The sequence below is a fragment of the Sander vitreus genome, chromosome 11 (genome assembly GCF_031162955.1).
Source record: "Sander vitreus isolate 19-12246 chromosome 11, sanVit1, whole genome shotgun sequence".
Taxonomy (NCBI): Eukaryota; Metazoa; Chordata; class Actinopteri; order Perciformes; family Percidae; genus Sander; species Sander vitreus.
In genome coordinates, this window is record NC_135865.1 from 23,886,035 (window position 1) to 23,901,737 (window position 15,703).

Genomic DNA, 15,703 nt, shown 5'->3' on the forward strand with positions numbered 1-15,703 from the left:
AACTTAAAGTTACCAGTCATCATTATGGAAAATGTTTTGAAAAAAGCACTTTTAATCATGTTAATATTCAAACATTCATCTTGTGTTTTTTTAAAGATGAAGTTTGTTTTTTCTTTATAACCTAGCCTACAGTATTTGTAGTGGGCCATAATTAAATCTTTTATGAGGGTTGTTGTTTTTAATGCAATGAAGAGAATGCATTTGCCTGAACTCTCAAGCCAAATGCCAGGTCATGCTGGCGAAGTGTTGACGCTGCGTTCAGATGCACCTCGTAAAGTCCAACATCACAATCTGAATCATTGGGCAAGTATGTGCACAAGGAATTTCTTTTTTCGAAGCTCTCAATGGGCTTACACAAAAATAGACATACAGCTAAAATCCACAATAATGAATAAAAGACAGCAGTGCAAAGGGTGCTGGAATAATTATGGTTATGGAATGGTTCATGTAACAGCTTGCTTTAGGCTACATGAGGTAGCCTACGTGGATATGACATTTGGCTATAAACTGTTTATAGGGCATACAGAGTGTGCTTAGATTATTATTGACAGTGATGATATTAAAATGTTAAAATAGTACGAATGCAAACTATAAAACATAATTTACAGTTACAGCGGATGCTTGTTCGTGTTACAGGGTGCACAGGGATTGTTCCTACACTAGTTGACTGGTGTCAACATAACAATGTTTAAACATAGGCCTTCTCTCACGTGTACAACTCGTTTAGACTAGTTGGACATTTCACTCAAACGAGGTGATGGATTGATGGCTCCTAGGCTAGGCCTATATGTTGGTCTTTCATGCGTATCTCAAGCTGCATTGCTGAAATTCAGAATATCTGCGTTGTCATTGAACGCAGCACTACTGAAGCCCAGTGTGATAGGAGTGGAGGGGGAGGGTTAGTATCAGTGGTCGCACTGATACACGGGCTTCATCTATTCTGTGCAGACCTACTGCAGAGTGGGACACATCTTTTTCTCTTCTGTTGTCGTGAAGCGGAACCGGAGCAAAGCTGGAGCCCGCGGTCCACTGCCCACTACCGCAGCAGCAGCAGTTCCAGTGGAGCGGCACGGAGAGGCAGCCTCCGCCTTGGACCGATGAACTGGCTGAGATGTCCCGGCACATCTACACCCGACACGGGATAGGAGAAGGGATGCAGAAGCCCGTGTTTCAGGTAGGAAAAAAAAACACAAATCACGTGAAATCACCGAGGCTCTTCTTCCTCTTGTCTTATAGTTATTTGAATGAATTAGAAGCACAGCCAAACATGTGAATAAGAATAATTAGGCTATTATGGATTGGGAAAAATGTGTTATTGGAGATCAATACTACACTCCTACTGAAACAGCAATATTGAAAATTGATTGTAAGAATTGAACTCTAATCCCCACAGACACACCAAACTCATCATTCTGCTTAACTAAAGCATGTTAGGCCTATATCTAATGAGCCCCCTGAGGTGCTATTAATCAAACACAAGCACAGGTCCTGCAGTAAGGTGAGAATTTGATTTATTCAAAAAGAAATTAGGTTCTTAATTATTAAACATTTTCTCTAGAACTCCACTCATGATGTATGAGGTGGTCAAAGTCACTTTTTCCACAAAAGAACTATATTTTTACCACTGAAGCAGAATTTTGTAAACATTGTTGATACAGAACAGGGCTTTTTTGTACCTCTGCATCAGTACTTGTGTTGTCACTGTTAAATGCATGCATTACTATGTGCAAAAGATAAATAGCCTACAGAGGACATGTACAGACAGATGGTATCTAGGGTCTAGAGGGTCTGCAAGGTGAAAGAGAACACAGACAGCATCGGAAGGAATAAACAGCAGATAAATTAGTAATATAATAAATGCTTTTGATTGTAGAGCTGAAACAATTCATTATTTATTTAATCAATTAGTTGTTTGGCAGAAGATTAACTGTATTTTGATAATTGACTATGTCATTTTTAGGCATAAATGCTGAACATTACCCAGTCCCAGCTTGTTAAATGTGAGTATTTGCTAATTGTATAATGTTAGTCTGGCTATCACCAGACCAAGCTCAATCTTTTAAGAGCTGCAAGGCGAAATCAAATCGCCGGCAGATCGGGCTGGGTTTACCCAGTCTAGTCTAATGTGATAGTACTGGTAAAATCAGGGAAAGTTTGAACATACAGCTCCAGGGCTACTGAGCAAATTCAATCTGTTGATGATGACCCAGTGATACAGTCGAAAGCTCCAGAAAAAGCGTGTAACGTGGAACTTGAGTTGAGACAGTTTTGTCAATCTTCAGGTTTTGGACTGTTGGTTGGAAAAATCAAGCAATCTGTGGATGTCATCTTTTCAAAATGAAAATTACAGTTTGTTGCATCGCTAGATGAACGTAATACATAAATGCAGTTCCAAGTAAGTAGCAGTCTGTTTTGGAACTATCATTCACTTACCCCAGATACACTCCAGTGCCTCACATACAGTCATTTATCATATTCCGCCCCTCTTCTTGTGTCTCAGGTGAAGTGTTACCTCATTTATTCCTCAAGCACTAAAACAAAACTGGCTACATATGAAAGTGGGTCACACAGAGTGCATCTGTGCAGCCTAGCAACGTTCATGCAAAAGAAATGTACTATGGATTTTGGTCTAAGAAAGCAGTGAAAGACTGACTTCATATTATCAGGTCGTCACAGAGGACAATAAGCAGCTGCAGAGAGTCAGAGCCCTGTCACCCCTCCACCACCAGGGACTCTGAAATGCTGTTTTTAAATGGGGGTTGCTGGAGGAAAGGTGACATTGAGTTAGTGTGGAAGAGAGTAAGGGGTAGCCTAAATATAGGTATAAGACAAGGTACAGCAACAGAATCACAAATACAGAATATGAAAAGCAGAATTGTATTTGTATGTGTGTGTTTTGTCCTCACCAGGCTAACAGAGGGACGTACTCCAGACGTAGCCGGCTGAAAAGGTCAGACGGCAGCACCACCTCCACCAGCTTCATCCTCAGACAGGTAGGACAATGGAGGGTGGGGGGGGGGGTGCAAGACAAACTTCTCCCACTAGTGGTGAGAGTCTAAGGTATAACAAAGACCGGGCTGATCTATAAACAGATTTAGCAGATCTTCAATTTTATTTTGGCAGCATATTTTGAGCTGTCCTCACCTTCAAGGGATGCCATTTACTGGGAGCGACAGAACTTTTTCTGGATGAAATTACTTATGAAACGTCTCACTATTTTTCTGTGAAAGTCTGTGATCAGATTTATCCATTCATCTTTCAAAAGCACCAGGTTCTGAAAGCGCGATACCAATCCCAGCACTGACAGTGAATGGTGAACACATTTGGGGACTTGTCATTTAAAGAAACTCTTGTTGAAATTCCTCCTTGAAAAAGGGAGTTTTCTGACAGCAGTGTACCTCGGTTGGCTTCTGACCTCAGTTCATTTCAAAACTTTTAGTATCACTCATAAAAGTTTGATTCAAATGTCAAGTGAAAAGTGAACAAAGGGGCTACAGTATGACATCAAACAATATGTTTCCAAGACCAAAGCCTTTGGCCTCTGCTGTAGTTTAGGGAAAGGAGGACCTTGATTTGTATCAGCCTGGAAATTCAGCCCGCTCCGCTGCTTAAGAGCTATCAGCCATGTTTAATTCATAAGGTCGGGGTTAGGCAGGGTCATTTGAATGCCGCCTCCTTTATACTGTATGTGCCAATGTAAAACAAATTCAAATTAGTTTCCGGTATTAAGTCCCTTCTGTAATTCATAATACACAGGAGAATTACCCTGGTCGTTGACATCCTGCTAGCAAGTTACCAAGGGAACTGAGGCTGCAGAGGCCATTTAGCGGTAGTAGCGATAGTTTGTCACCCTCTATTTCTTTTTCAATGCCTCTTTCACTTTTTCACTTCTCCATCATCGTACCACATTGAGGAGATGCGGTAACGGCAAATCAAAACGAATCAGGTTGGAGGCTTTTCAACGTGGACATGCAAACAAAAGCGCCCGACAGCTTGTCAAATCCAACAGCCTGATGTGAGTGATGATAGTGTCAAGTGCTCAGATCTGTGGCTGCCACATTTTCTATCACATGTAGGTCATGTTTGTACGTGTGAGATTGTATTGGGTGAGTAGATGAGTCCTGAGGCATTGAAGGTCACACATATCATCATTTTTGAGGCAATATTCAGTCTAATGTTTTGTTTAATAGCATTTCAACTAAACCTGTTCAGTATAGACAGTATAGCTACAGAGCAGTTGTTGGATCCTCATGAATAGTACAGTCCTTTAGAGTTATTCATGGCTTTGTTTTTGAATTACACACCAGTGTATGTACTGTACGTTCAACCTGTTGACATCTGCCATTAATTATTGAATGCCCACTGCATGAAAGCGGCAGGTAGTAATTATGTGGTTCACAGGAAGGAGGAAGAACAAGATGTATTAGACAGAAAGAACAAAACAAGCAGAAATTAAAAACAAAAAAACAAAGAATGGATATAAAAAGAAGAAAGACACAAGGACGCAAGGACGGAGAAATGTACACATAAAATCTCTTGCTCACTGCTTTCCCTCACAGATTTCTTTTACACCCCCGCTGTGATTTCTGTCATCACCGGTGTGATCGTCATCAGGTGAGAAGAGGAGCAGTGGGCTCTCTTTGGTTCCCTTGTGTATCCATAGTAACAGCTGCCCATCAACAACAGGGGTCAAGCCCTGAAGGTTGATTAGCAGGAAACTGCACCTCCTCCTCCTTTTCAGCAGATAGTACAATGGTTTTTTTTTAAAATAAATGCTCACATAAAAGAAGAGAACGCTGAGAAAAATGCTTTAAATAAAAGTTACATCAGGTTTATTCTCCAAAACATTGGGATATCTTACGCTTTCATTTAAGACTTAAATAACATTTACAGATTTTTTTTCAGAAGATAATTTTTTGGGGCATTTTTTCCCTTTATTAGATAGTGACAGTGGATAGACAGGAAAGGTGGGAGAGAGATGGGGGATGACACGGGCAGCAGGTCGGACTTGAACCCAGACCGCTGCAAAGGACTCAGCCTACATGGGCCGCACGCTCTTACGGGGTGAGCTAGAGGTCGCCTTACATTTATAGAAAGTTTGACAGGATCTCAATCCTCATCCTTATCCCAGTTCTGTGCTTTCACGTCATGCTTTTCTGGCACATGGCAAAAGCCTAGACAGAAGGGTTATTCAGCTTCATTTAGTCGTTTAACTCCTGAATGGAGCAAAATTAGGGTGTTGTGTTGCATTCAAGGGTTTGTTAAAGCCCCTGAAAACTTGGTTTCAAATCTCAACATTAAATATTCATGACTAAATGAACACGAATCAAAGTTGGAAAAAACCTACAAAATATTTTTTTATCAAGGGTCTAACACACAGAAACTCAGCGAATGTGCTTCATCAGCACTGTGTGGGTGTTGTTTGATCAGATTGGATTGACTGTATTGGCAACATAGGCAAACAACCGCACGACTGTCATCAGATTGTGACTCAAATATTGCTAATCTCACTGCACCCACTTCAAACCAGCAAGAAGAGCACAGACAGAAATACAGAAACTTTTGTAGATCTCACTACTGAAAAAATAAATTCAGGGCCTTAAAGTATAAGGGTTAATGGAGGAAATGGCAACTGGTCAGGGCCAGAGTCTGTGGGATGTCCTCATACAGATCAGTCCATTTTAGGGAAAAGGAAGTCTGAAAGAAAAAACTAAAAGGACAGAATGTATTCGAGGAGATATGTTTGATCAGTATGAGTCACCACATGATATGCTGAGCAGATCAGATCTCTAACAGAGAGGTGCTGGTAAAGAGCTGATTCTCTCACACTGTGTGCCGAACATCTACATGCAGTACTCGTGTGGAAAGATGCTTCTCTGCACGATCGGTGAGCGAATGCCTGAACGGCTTCCGGGCCAACCTCTGAGCTTCATGATAAGAGGATGCCAAAGCTCGGCAGATGTTTGCGCTCAGGAATAATCCAAAGCTGCAACGTTGAAGTGGCACAGAGGACATTTGCTCTGGTTGCACATTCTTTGATTTTTGTGTTTGTTGAGAGCTAATATAAGCGACGTGTTTGTATGCACATGATGACTACCTCACATATCCTGCGTCAGTGTTCTCAAGAATTAACTATACATGTCAGCAAAATGCAATGAATCCCATCAGTATGTGAAATAAGGTCAGCAGCAGACTAAATGAAGCACAATGGTGGAATGTTGTGACTTCTACCAATTTTTCTGCTGTGCATATGCATTAGTAAAAAGCAGGCATGAGCCTGGAATGTATCTTAAGGAGTTTTTACCAGTAGTGGCGCTTTTTAAACTATTTTGATGAGAGTGTCCTAATTTGACATATATTTCTACTGCAGACTTCAGAGGGCAGTGCGTTTGTGGTAATGAACGATGAGCCGCAAAAGGAAGACAGCGTGTGGACTTGACACAAAATTCGATGAAAAGTAATAAAATGAACGTATGACCCAATGTACCCAATGTTTTCATGGGCTGAGGCTGACCTGAAAATGACTTTTAGTTGTAGCAGTAATGCAGCTGTGAACTAAAGACCTCATCGTCACCTCTTTAGAAAAAGTCTGAATTGAAGTCTTAGCCCATATTCACATCCTGGGTCACCACCTTCTGTCTGAAATGCAAATTAGGAATTTAAGGCCTGCAGATTGCCTGTCTCATTTTGGGATGACACGGCTTTCTCCCAGAAATTAAATTTCATTTCTGAATCACAATACATTATACACAGAAATACCTTTAACCAAAATGTTCAGCTTGCTCCCTGCATAGTGATAAAGAAGGGGCTTCTTGGCACGGCTAATCCCTTTTATGTAGGTCGCATGGCTCAACTCAGCAGCATTTAATTCGTAAATTACTTGATGGGGTCTGGCCACTGCTCTCATAGCTCTCGCTGGCACCATGCACTAGTCTGCCAGTGCCTCTTGAGTAAATATGCAACCCCTGGAGACCCCCTAGCAAGATTACTCATGAAAATACACTTAAAAAACAACACATTTCAGCTGGGTTGGCTATCACTGCATATCAGGTCTGTATCTTAAATCGGGGATTCAAAAGCACAAGCTACTGAAAGTTGCAACAAATAAATACAACCAATTCATGCATACACACTTGAGCTGCAACTTATAATTATTAGACATTATCAGTTAATGGATTTTTCTAAATGAGTGGATTTAGTGCTTAATTGAGAAAATGTAAAAAAAAGTCTAAACCACAAAGATATTCAATTCAGACTTTTATGAAACAGAGAATTACAACAAATACATTAAAAGAAAGAAAATATTCATCTTTTTTACTTCACAAATTACCTAAAAATAGTTGTCAAATAGTTGTTGTTTGATTGACACATCAATTAATTGTCAGTAATCAGCACTTGTGATGACCTATCTTCATTCCCCTGTGGCTTGCCCTAATCTTAATGATAACCACTACATGCCTAATCCTAACACCAAGTCTAAATCATAAAATAATACATTGAACTCACACACAAGTTACAAATTTCAGGTACTTGTGCTGAGTATTTCCATTCTATGCAACTTTATACTTCTACTCTATTTTAATAAACTTATTTATCTTATGTATGTTGTCATTTATATGTATGTTGCTTTTTCTTTAATGTGTTTCTTTTTTATTTCTATTAATACCATACTGAAAAGCACTTTAAGCTGCATTTATTAAAGGTGCTAAACAAATAAAGTTATTATTATTAATATTATTATTACTCCATTACATCAGAGGCAAACTTTAGTTACTTTTCACATTATACATTTCCATCCCCTTCCTGTCTAGGGAGAACTATATATCTCCAATTCCTTTGATTTTGAATTAGAAGTCTTCCTTGATGTGTTGAGGAGATTATCCTACTTCTTAAGCTAAATAACGGCTTTAAAAAGCTTCTTGGATCAGCTGGAAAATGCATCGTCACAAAGCTGAAAACAGGGCTGTTTTTCTGACACCATGAAAAGTTGACTTTTTAGAGATACGTGGTTCTCAGGACAGCGATGCTCCAAATGTATGATAATCTTATGGAATATGATGCAGTGCTGTAGATTAAACTACCCAGCAGTATATAAAGGAGTTAAAATTAGCACAACCTTAAACATCTACAGCGGTATCTCTCTTCAGAAATGTAAGTGTTACTTCCTGCACCTGCAGCTTTGTTGCACTGATTCTTAATGGCTTCTCCTTCATCTACTGTGGCTTGTACGTCAATAGGCCAGAGGGGGCTGCGAGCTGCTGAGGTCTCCAGACACAGGTCACTATCTGAGTATCAGCTCTTTGATGTGTCACCTCTGTCCCCCCCCCCACACACACACACACACACTAGAATATCTGATAGATATGAAGCCATCAGGTATTTTGAGAGGTGCTTGTTAAGAGGAAGGTAAAAAGAAAACTGTGGCAGGTTTGATGAAGATGCATCCTCTGATAGGAGCAGGTGCATCTGCTGTAACACAGTTTGTCAGCAGAGGGCGCTGTTGCTCTACTTTGTCACAAGCGCAGCTTAGACTCGGACATAACAAATGATATTCTCTTGCAGTTTTCACTTGGATTGGATAATGTAAAAAATATGTGCAATTCATGCATTCATGTATTGGTTTATTGGTTAATTTAACAAGGACAATGGGCTTTTTTACCTGTATTCCCCACACAGGAGTTGCATAGCTTTAGTTGTAGAAATAGGACATGAGCATGCAGGAAAATAATTTAAAAAAATAGTATAATACTAATTATAATAACTTAAAATTTACATCTAGACAGCTTTTACAGCATTTTGGTTTGATTAGAATATTTTGCTTTTCATTAAGTTCAGCCAATTTGTTTCTCTTCACCATTTAATTAGCCAATTAGCCTTTTTTTAATGTTTTTAGTCTGTTTAATCTTTTTTATCTTAGAGCATGGAGGTTCATTGTTGACCTTGGGAAAACACACTGTGATAATGTATCCAATGGCCTTCCTCTGCTGAAGAAGTCACAAAATGCATCTGTATTTTTTAGAGATGACTTTTATTGTTGCCTTGACGCCCTAATGTAAGAAATCTGAATATTTCATTTAAGGCACATACGTACATCATCATAATACTTTAACAGAATATTCAGTAGTCAGTAGTAGTGTCCTGGAACAAATCACTAAGGGCCTTGCCAGAATTCATAAAATAATTTTTTTTGTAAAAAAGCAATGGCCTTACCATTCCTCCATTATTCTGTGAATGCTTTCAACAGGGAATTTGCTCATAAAAGGTGTCAAACTCTATTTCTCTTCTTGCCTGATTTCCTATATGATCAGTTTCCTTGTAACATACTTTTATAGATTGATTTTATAACACTTGTTGTAACAGAGCAGGGGCACCGCAGCATCAAGTCTGCCACCTGTTAAAGTATCATCCCTCAGCTGTTTTGATGATTATTTTTTGGCATTTTTGAGGCCTTTATTGGACAGGACAGCCTAGAAATGAAAGGGGAGAGAGAGGGAACAACACGCAGCAAAGGGCCGCAGGTCAGAACCAAACCCATGGCCACTGCGTCAAGAACCGAGCCTCTGCACATGGGTACACGCTCCACCAGGCGAGCCACCCTGGCGCCCATCCCTCAGCTGTTTGCTGCAATTCTGCATGTGTAAATGATATGTCTGTCTTTGCAGTTTGGTGTTTAGGTTACCTCAAACACACACACATCCATGCACAGAGTACACACGGTTTGCTGGTTGACGCTGATTTCGGGCTGCAGACCCCCACCTCCCTCTCTGCCTCTTCCTTATTCACAGCCAGCCAGCCTGACTGGAGCCTCCACCAGCCAATCAGCAAGCTGCATCCCACCTCTGTCATCAGCCAATGCTGGAGAAAGGGATTGGCTTGTGTGATCTGAGCTTGGAAGGCAGATGAAATACCAGGTCTGCTCTGCCTCTGGGGACAACCAGGCTGCCTTACAATAATGGGAACCAACGCTCGCTTGGCTCAGGGGCAGTAATATCCAATTCAGCATCAGGCAAACACAGGGCTCCACCTTTTTTCTTTCTTTCTATCTGCTGCTCTGGTTGCTCTGTGGTCTGTGAGGTCTATGTGGAGAAAGAGACTGCTGGTGGGCTCTGTCACTCCCCAGTCCTCATCACCCATCCTCTCTGGAACAGGTTGATCGTTTACTGCTTCTGCCAATTTTGCGCCGAATAGCTGCTTTCTGGAATTCCACTCCTCCATGTACGATAACTTGTACCTACATGGATTTGAAGACTCGGAGGCGGTGAGTGGAGAGGGGCGTCTGGCACTTGTAAACCATGCTTTTCTGTTGTGTCGTGGCTGGTTGATCTCTTCATAAACACCCACAGAATACGTTGAGACTTGAGTGGGCTGAGCGTGCACTCTTCTCTGGGGAGTTAGGAGAGGCTGGGGGAAGGGTGCGCACAAGTGTGTATGTGTGTCGGCGTGTGTTTTTGAGAGAGCGTGTGTCTTTGGGGCTCCTCAAACTGTACAGTTTTTCTCTACTGATGCTGCCAGTCAGATGACAGTTTTCCTCCTGTCTGGACTGAGCACCTGCAGATCAGAAGAGTATTCCTTTACCATCTCTCCATATGGATGAATGGCCAGTGTGCATGCGATAAACCTCTGCTTATGAGCATTGTGGGTATCTGTGTTTGAGGATGTCGCTCCCTTCATCATATCCCACTATACATCATCAAGGTTTACTGAAAAGACCAACAGCTATGATCATAACGCTCATATCCATCTGTATAATACTGATGTTGCATCCGACCGTGACGTTTTCCTCACAAGACGAGGAGGCATGCATGGTAGAGAAACGTCATATTCCCAGGTCATTAAGTATAAATGTTCATCCTGACGACACACAGGTGACGGTACACACAGTTAGACCTACACATTGCCTTTGATGCAGAGAGGCCAACATTATTAAAGTTGGGCAGAGTGGGCATCCATGGGATAGAAATGTGTCGGAGTGCCGGAAAAATGCTTACAAAGGCAATACATGTAGGAGCTGCTGCTGGGTGGAGGGGAGGGGGGGAATCCCACTGAGCCAGAATCTGTCAAGACCTTTTTTAAATTCTACCTGACATCCTGGCTTTTTTCCAGACCAAACTGAGAAGACCATTTCTTTATGATCCTGGCGTTGTGCACGGGGGCATTGTCATGTTAAAACAGAAAAGCTCAAAACATGAAAAACAAACCCCAGAACAAAAGTGCACATGTAGATAGGAGTGTCCACATACTTTTGGCCTTGATGATAATGATGTTGTGAAACGGGGGGAGTGGCTGGTTTGTTGGCTGGATTTTTTTTTTGCTCCAAAAAAACTTTCCGAAGAACCAGATATTTTCTTTTTTTTTTCTTTTTTTTTTTTACAGAAGATTCAACTAGGAGAGTTTCATTCCCCTCAGTCACATAACATTGCACAAAATGAACAGGACTTTTATTGACAGAACCCTGGATGCCAAAAATAACTCTCTTAAATGTGTTACTCTGTATGTCCCTGACAGTGCAGCACAATCCAGAAATACAGTCTGTTGTTTCAGCTGTTGTTATCATGTGATATTGTCCCATTATTATGGGTCTGAATAACTGATAAGGCTGGAGACTATTTACTTTCCCCTCAGACTATTCAGGAAATGGATTCTCTGTAAATTCTCTTTAAAAAAATATCTCAAGGACACGGCCTCATCCACCCTAATTAAAACTGTATAACTGCCACTGGATTCATTCATTACCACTAATTGGATTGACTTTCTTCAGTTTCAAACAATGAGTCCAGTCATGTTTCTGTTGACACAGCACGTGTGTGGGACATGGATTCTAATGAATCCCAACTTACAACTCTTGTTCTTCAATCAATCACAATCAGTGCTGTTGTTCCACGCTGTCCCATATTTAGGGCGGTATTGGCAGCACTATAGAAGACATCTTTGGGGCTCTTACTGTCCTTGTGGTTTGCTATCAGCACTTGTCATTGGCTTGTGGGTGTCTGGATTTTTCAGATGTGAGACTTTGTCCAAGGACTTCTAAAACAACAGATGAGAAACTAAAGCATTTGTTGCATCCTTAAAGGACAATTCCGGCGCAAAACGAACCTAGGGGTTAATAATGGATGTGTACCCACTCTGTCGTTCTCTGGGACATGTTTTCATGCTAATTGATTGTGTTTGTAGCTTGAACGAAGCTAGCGCGGACCGCTGGTTAGCTTACAACACTAGTAGCCTATTCGGGGCACAGGGAAAGTGAAAACAAATCGCTATTTATACCACTAAAAAGGCTCAAAATATCACTAAACTTCAACAGTAGCATAGTGAGGGTCCCTACATGTTAACCGAAGCATTGAGAACTTTGTAAGTGTACCGACAGTTTATTGAACGAAGAGCTGCGAGAGCTCTGTGAAAGGACTACGAGAGAGAGAGAGAGCTATGCCGCAACAGAGCCTCGTACTGCGGGAAACCAGTCATGACTTACAGCTGGCGATGCCAACTAAAATCAAAAGCAATTTATCAATATATCTGAAATAATCGCACCGATGTAAAACATAACTTGTCTAGTTTACTTACTCAGTGGATAACTGTCCATCTTGTCCCTCCGGTCTGGGTCGCATTCTCCAATTTATTTTCGGGACATGGAAAAAAAGTTTCCCTGTTCATCAGAGAGGGGGAATCTTCAGCCTGTACAAAACACTGCGTCTCTTGGGTGTTGCAACGCAACAGGTCCCACTCCGTGCAACACAGATACTCCTGTTCGGTGGCCATAGCTTCACAATGTCCGCAGGTACACCACCAGTTTCCCGAAGTATGAGGCTCTGTTGCGGCATAGCTCTCTCTCTCGTAGCCCTTTCACGGAGCTCCTGCAGCTCTTCGTTCAATAAACTGTCGGTACACTTACAAAGTTCTCAATGCTTCGGTTAACATATAGTGACCCTCACTATGCTACCGTTGAAGTTTGGTGATATTTTGAGCCTTTTTAGTGGTATAAATAGCAATTTGTTTTTACTTTCCCTGTGCCCCGAATACTAGCGTAGTAAGCTAACCAGCGGTCCGCACTAGCTTCGTTCAAGCTACAAACACAATCAATGAGCATGAAAACATGTCCCAGAGAACGACAGAGTGGGTACACATCCGTTATTAACCCCTAGGTTTGTTTTGCGCCGGAATTGTCCTTTAACCCATAATGACCTGCAGGCTATTGTGTGACTTAGTAGAATTTCTGTGAATGTGTTTTAAGCTACTCAGGGACATTGTTTGGCACTCTGACTATGAATGTAATGTTTTCTGAGATGGCCAGACAGTATATGCCCATGCCACCCACCTTCTGGTGATTGTAGATTTTTTTTATTAAGAATGCCTATTCTTTCCAGCACTGCAATGCTTCATTCGTACAGCTGCATACTTTCTCAGCCACTGACAATGTACAGCAGAAATGGTGCGACGCCTGCGAGCTAGTTCAGGCAGTCAACGAATTGTACTGCTGTATACACATGTGACATGCTTCACTCTCCGTATCATTTACCAAACACACCCCTTCAATTTGGTGGTCTTAAGCTGCACAATTTCCCCATCTCTGCTTGTCAGTGCTGCTGCTGCCACGCACCTGTATTGCTGCCTGCTCTTTCAGCACCACCCCAGCATCCGCCTGCAGGCTCCAGCCAGGGGGAAGCTACTTTATCATCACTTGCCAATATTTCGTGTAAACCCAATCTGCTGGGAGTGATGAGGTTCGGAGTCTGGCCGCCGACAACATTCTGCTGTTATAATAAACATTTCAAACGTGAGTTGTCTGACCGAAATGTCAGTCAAGTCAAATCTTTTCAATATATTTGTACAGCATAGTTTACAACAAAACAAAATGTCAGTGAGTTAAGTGCTATGCTCAAGAGCACTTTGAAGTTAGCTGTTAACGTGCTCCTCCGTCACTTTCCCCACCTATATTTTCACAATTGTCTAACAAATTTAGGCAATTACTTGTGCTCATTTCTATTTTGGGGGCTAGGACCAACTATTGGGGCTACGTAAATGCTGTGAAAGTGTCAAAACATTCACTCCACAAAGAAATGCACACAGCACGTATTCAGAAACTGTGCCTTTAAACAAGTTGTCAGGACTTCTGTACGGCTGTGATGTCACAACTATACTTTTTATAGGTTGAAAGTGCCGCTAAGGTGCCGTCACAATTATTCCCCGGCTGCAATGATGCTTCAGAGACTCAGAAAGCGCAGATGCGGAAGACCTGGAAACGCTGACCAATCAGAGCAGGGAGGTGGCTTAAAGAGACAGGCACAAAAACGTTTTAATTCAGAGGGTCAATTCAGGTATATTCAGACAGTATGAGAAAAATAATGTTTTTTTGTTTTTTTTAATATTAAAGTATGTAAACATGTTCTAGTATAAACCTGAAAATTAGCATTACATGGGACTTTTAAGAACATGAGCCTCAGACCATAAACTTTAAAGTGAAAGCAAAGTCAAACTTTGTTGTTATTGCAGAACATTTTAATTTTAATAAGCAACTTCTCCTCCCTAGCTTACAGGAATGATGCAATCCACTTACCAGAGTTCTGCACATAAACAATGTTGTTTAATGAATGACTCACCTTTACGAAAGCTATTGTGTTAAATACAATGCCTAGTAAACCTGCTGCACTCAATGATTAGTGATTGTACTATTGTAAGGATGCTGGAAGGAGAGCTCAGTGATTCAGAAGAAGACATTGTGTACATAAAAACAAATGTAAGTGAATTACAGTATGAGCTCTTTCTCTTATTTGGGCTCAGTTGTTTTAGAGGAGCCTGGAGGTATGTTTCCACTTCTCCATTCTTGTTGATGTTGGATATAATGAAGAATGCTTTTAGCCTTTTAGCCTGGGTCTGATATGTGGAAGTCAGGGGAGGAAGAAGGATGGAGATGAGAGAACAGACCTAGCTTTGGCGTCCGAACAGATAAGGCTTGAGTGTTGCATGATGGACTTAAGACTGGCCACTTGACACTCTTGGATAATAACCTCACAAACAACTCATTGTCTGTGTGTGTGTGTGTGTGTGTGTGTGTGTGTGTGTGTGTGTGTGTGTGTGTGTGTGTGTGTGTGTGTGTGTGTGTGTGTGTGTGTGTGTGTGTGTATGTGTGTGAGTAGAGACAGGAGACAGACAGAGAAGTGGGATGGGGGGGGGTTTCAAAGTGCCTCGTGCTCTGAATACTTTCTGTCCTTTCTAGTAAAATGAGCTGAATGACATCATCTTTGTCATTTGTTACTTAACAGTTTTAAATTGTAAAGTGGTATCAGAAATTCAGTTACAAAGTTTGCACAGTTGTTTACCCTCTGTCTACTTTATAGTTATTCAATAGGTCATAAGAATCAAATTATTGTCTTAGCAAAAGCACCACAGCAATGCAATACAAGATATCATACAGAAACGACATCACATTTACATTTTTACTTGAGTATACGTGTATATCTGAAACTATTCATAAGAATTTAGTTTATTATGGCAGTTCATGACTGTAGGCTACACATACATTTTGAATTGGTTTTCATGTTCTTCTATAGAAGAACATGACAACCAATTCGGAAAAAACGTTAATTCGGAAATAACGGTAATATTGGATTAAAATGTATTGTAGCGTGTTGAAAAACGTGTTTTTGAAAAAGATTTAGGCAGCAGACAGGGCTTCAACTGAAAGATATGTCTTTCAGGAGGAGCCAAG

General features: G+C 41.1%; 1 protein-coding gene across 3 annotated transcripts in view; it reads left to right on the plus strand.

Moving 5' to 3' along the window:
- The first annotated feature begins 941 nt into the window (after positions 1 to 941).
- cacnb4a (calcium channel, voltage-dependent, beta 4a subunit) overlaps positions 942 to 15,703 on the plus strand; it is a 35,822-nt gene continuing 21,060 nt past the window's right edge. The window contains exons 1-2 of one of the 3 annotated variants that reach the window (XM_078262439.1): positions 942 to 1,174; positions 2,910 to 2,993. In XM_078262439.1, coding sequence (XP_078118565.1) covers positions 1,112 to 1,174; positions 2,910 to 2,993 — 147 coding nt within the window. In that variant the 5' untranslated portion in view covers positions 942 to 1,111. Of the gene's footprint in view, positions 1,175 to 2,909; positions 2,994 to 9,944; positions 10,259 to 15,703 lie in introns of those variants that run through there. The other 2 variants (XM_078262438.1, XM_078262440.1) reach the window with 2 other exon arrangements.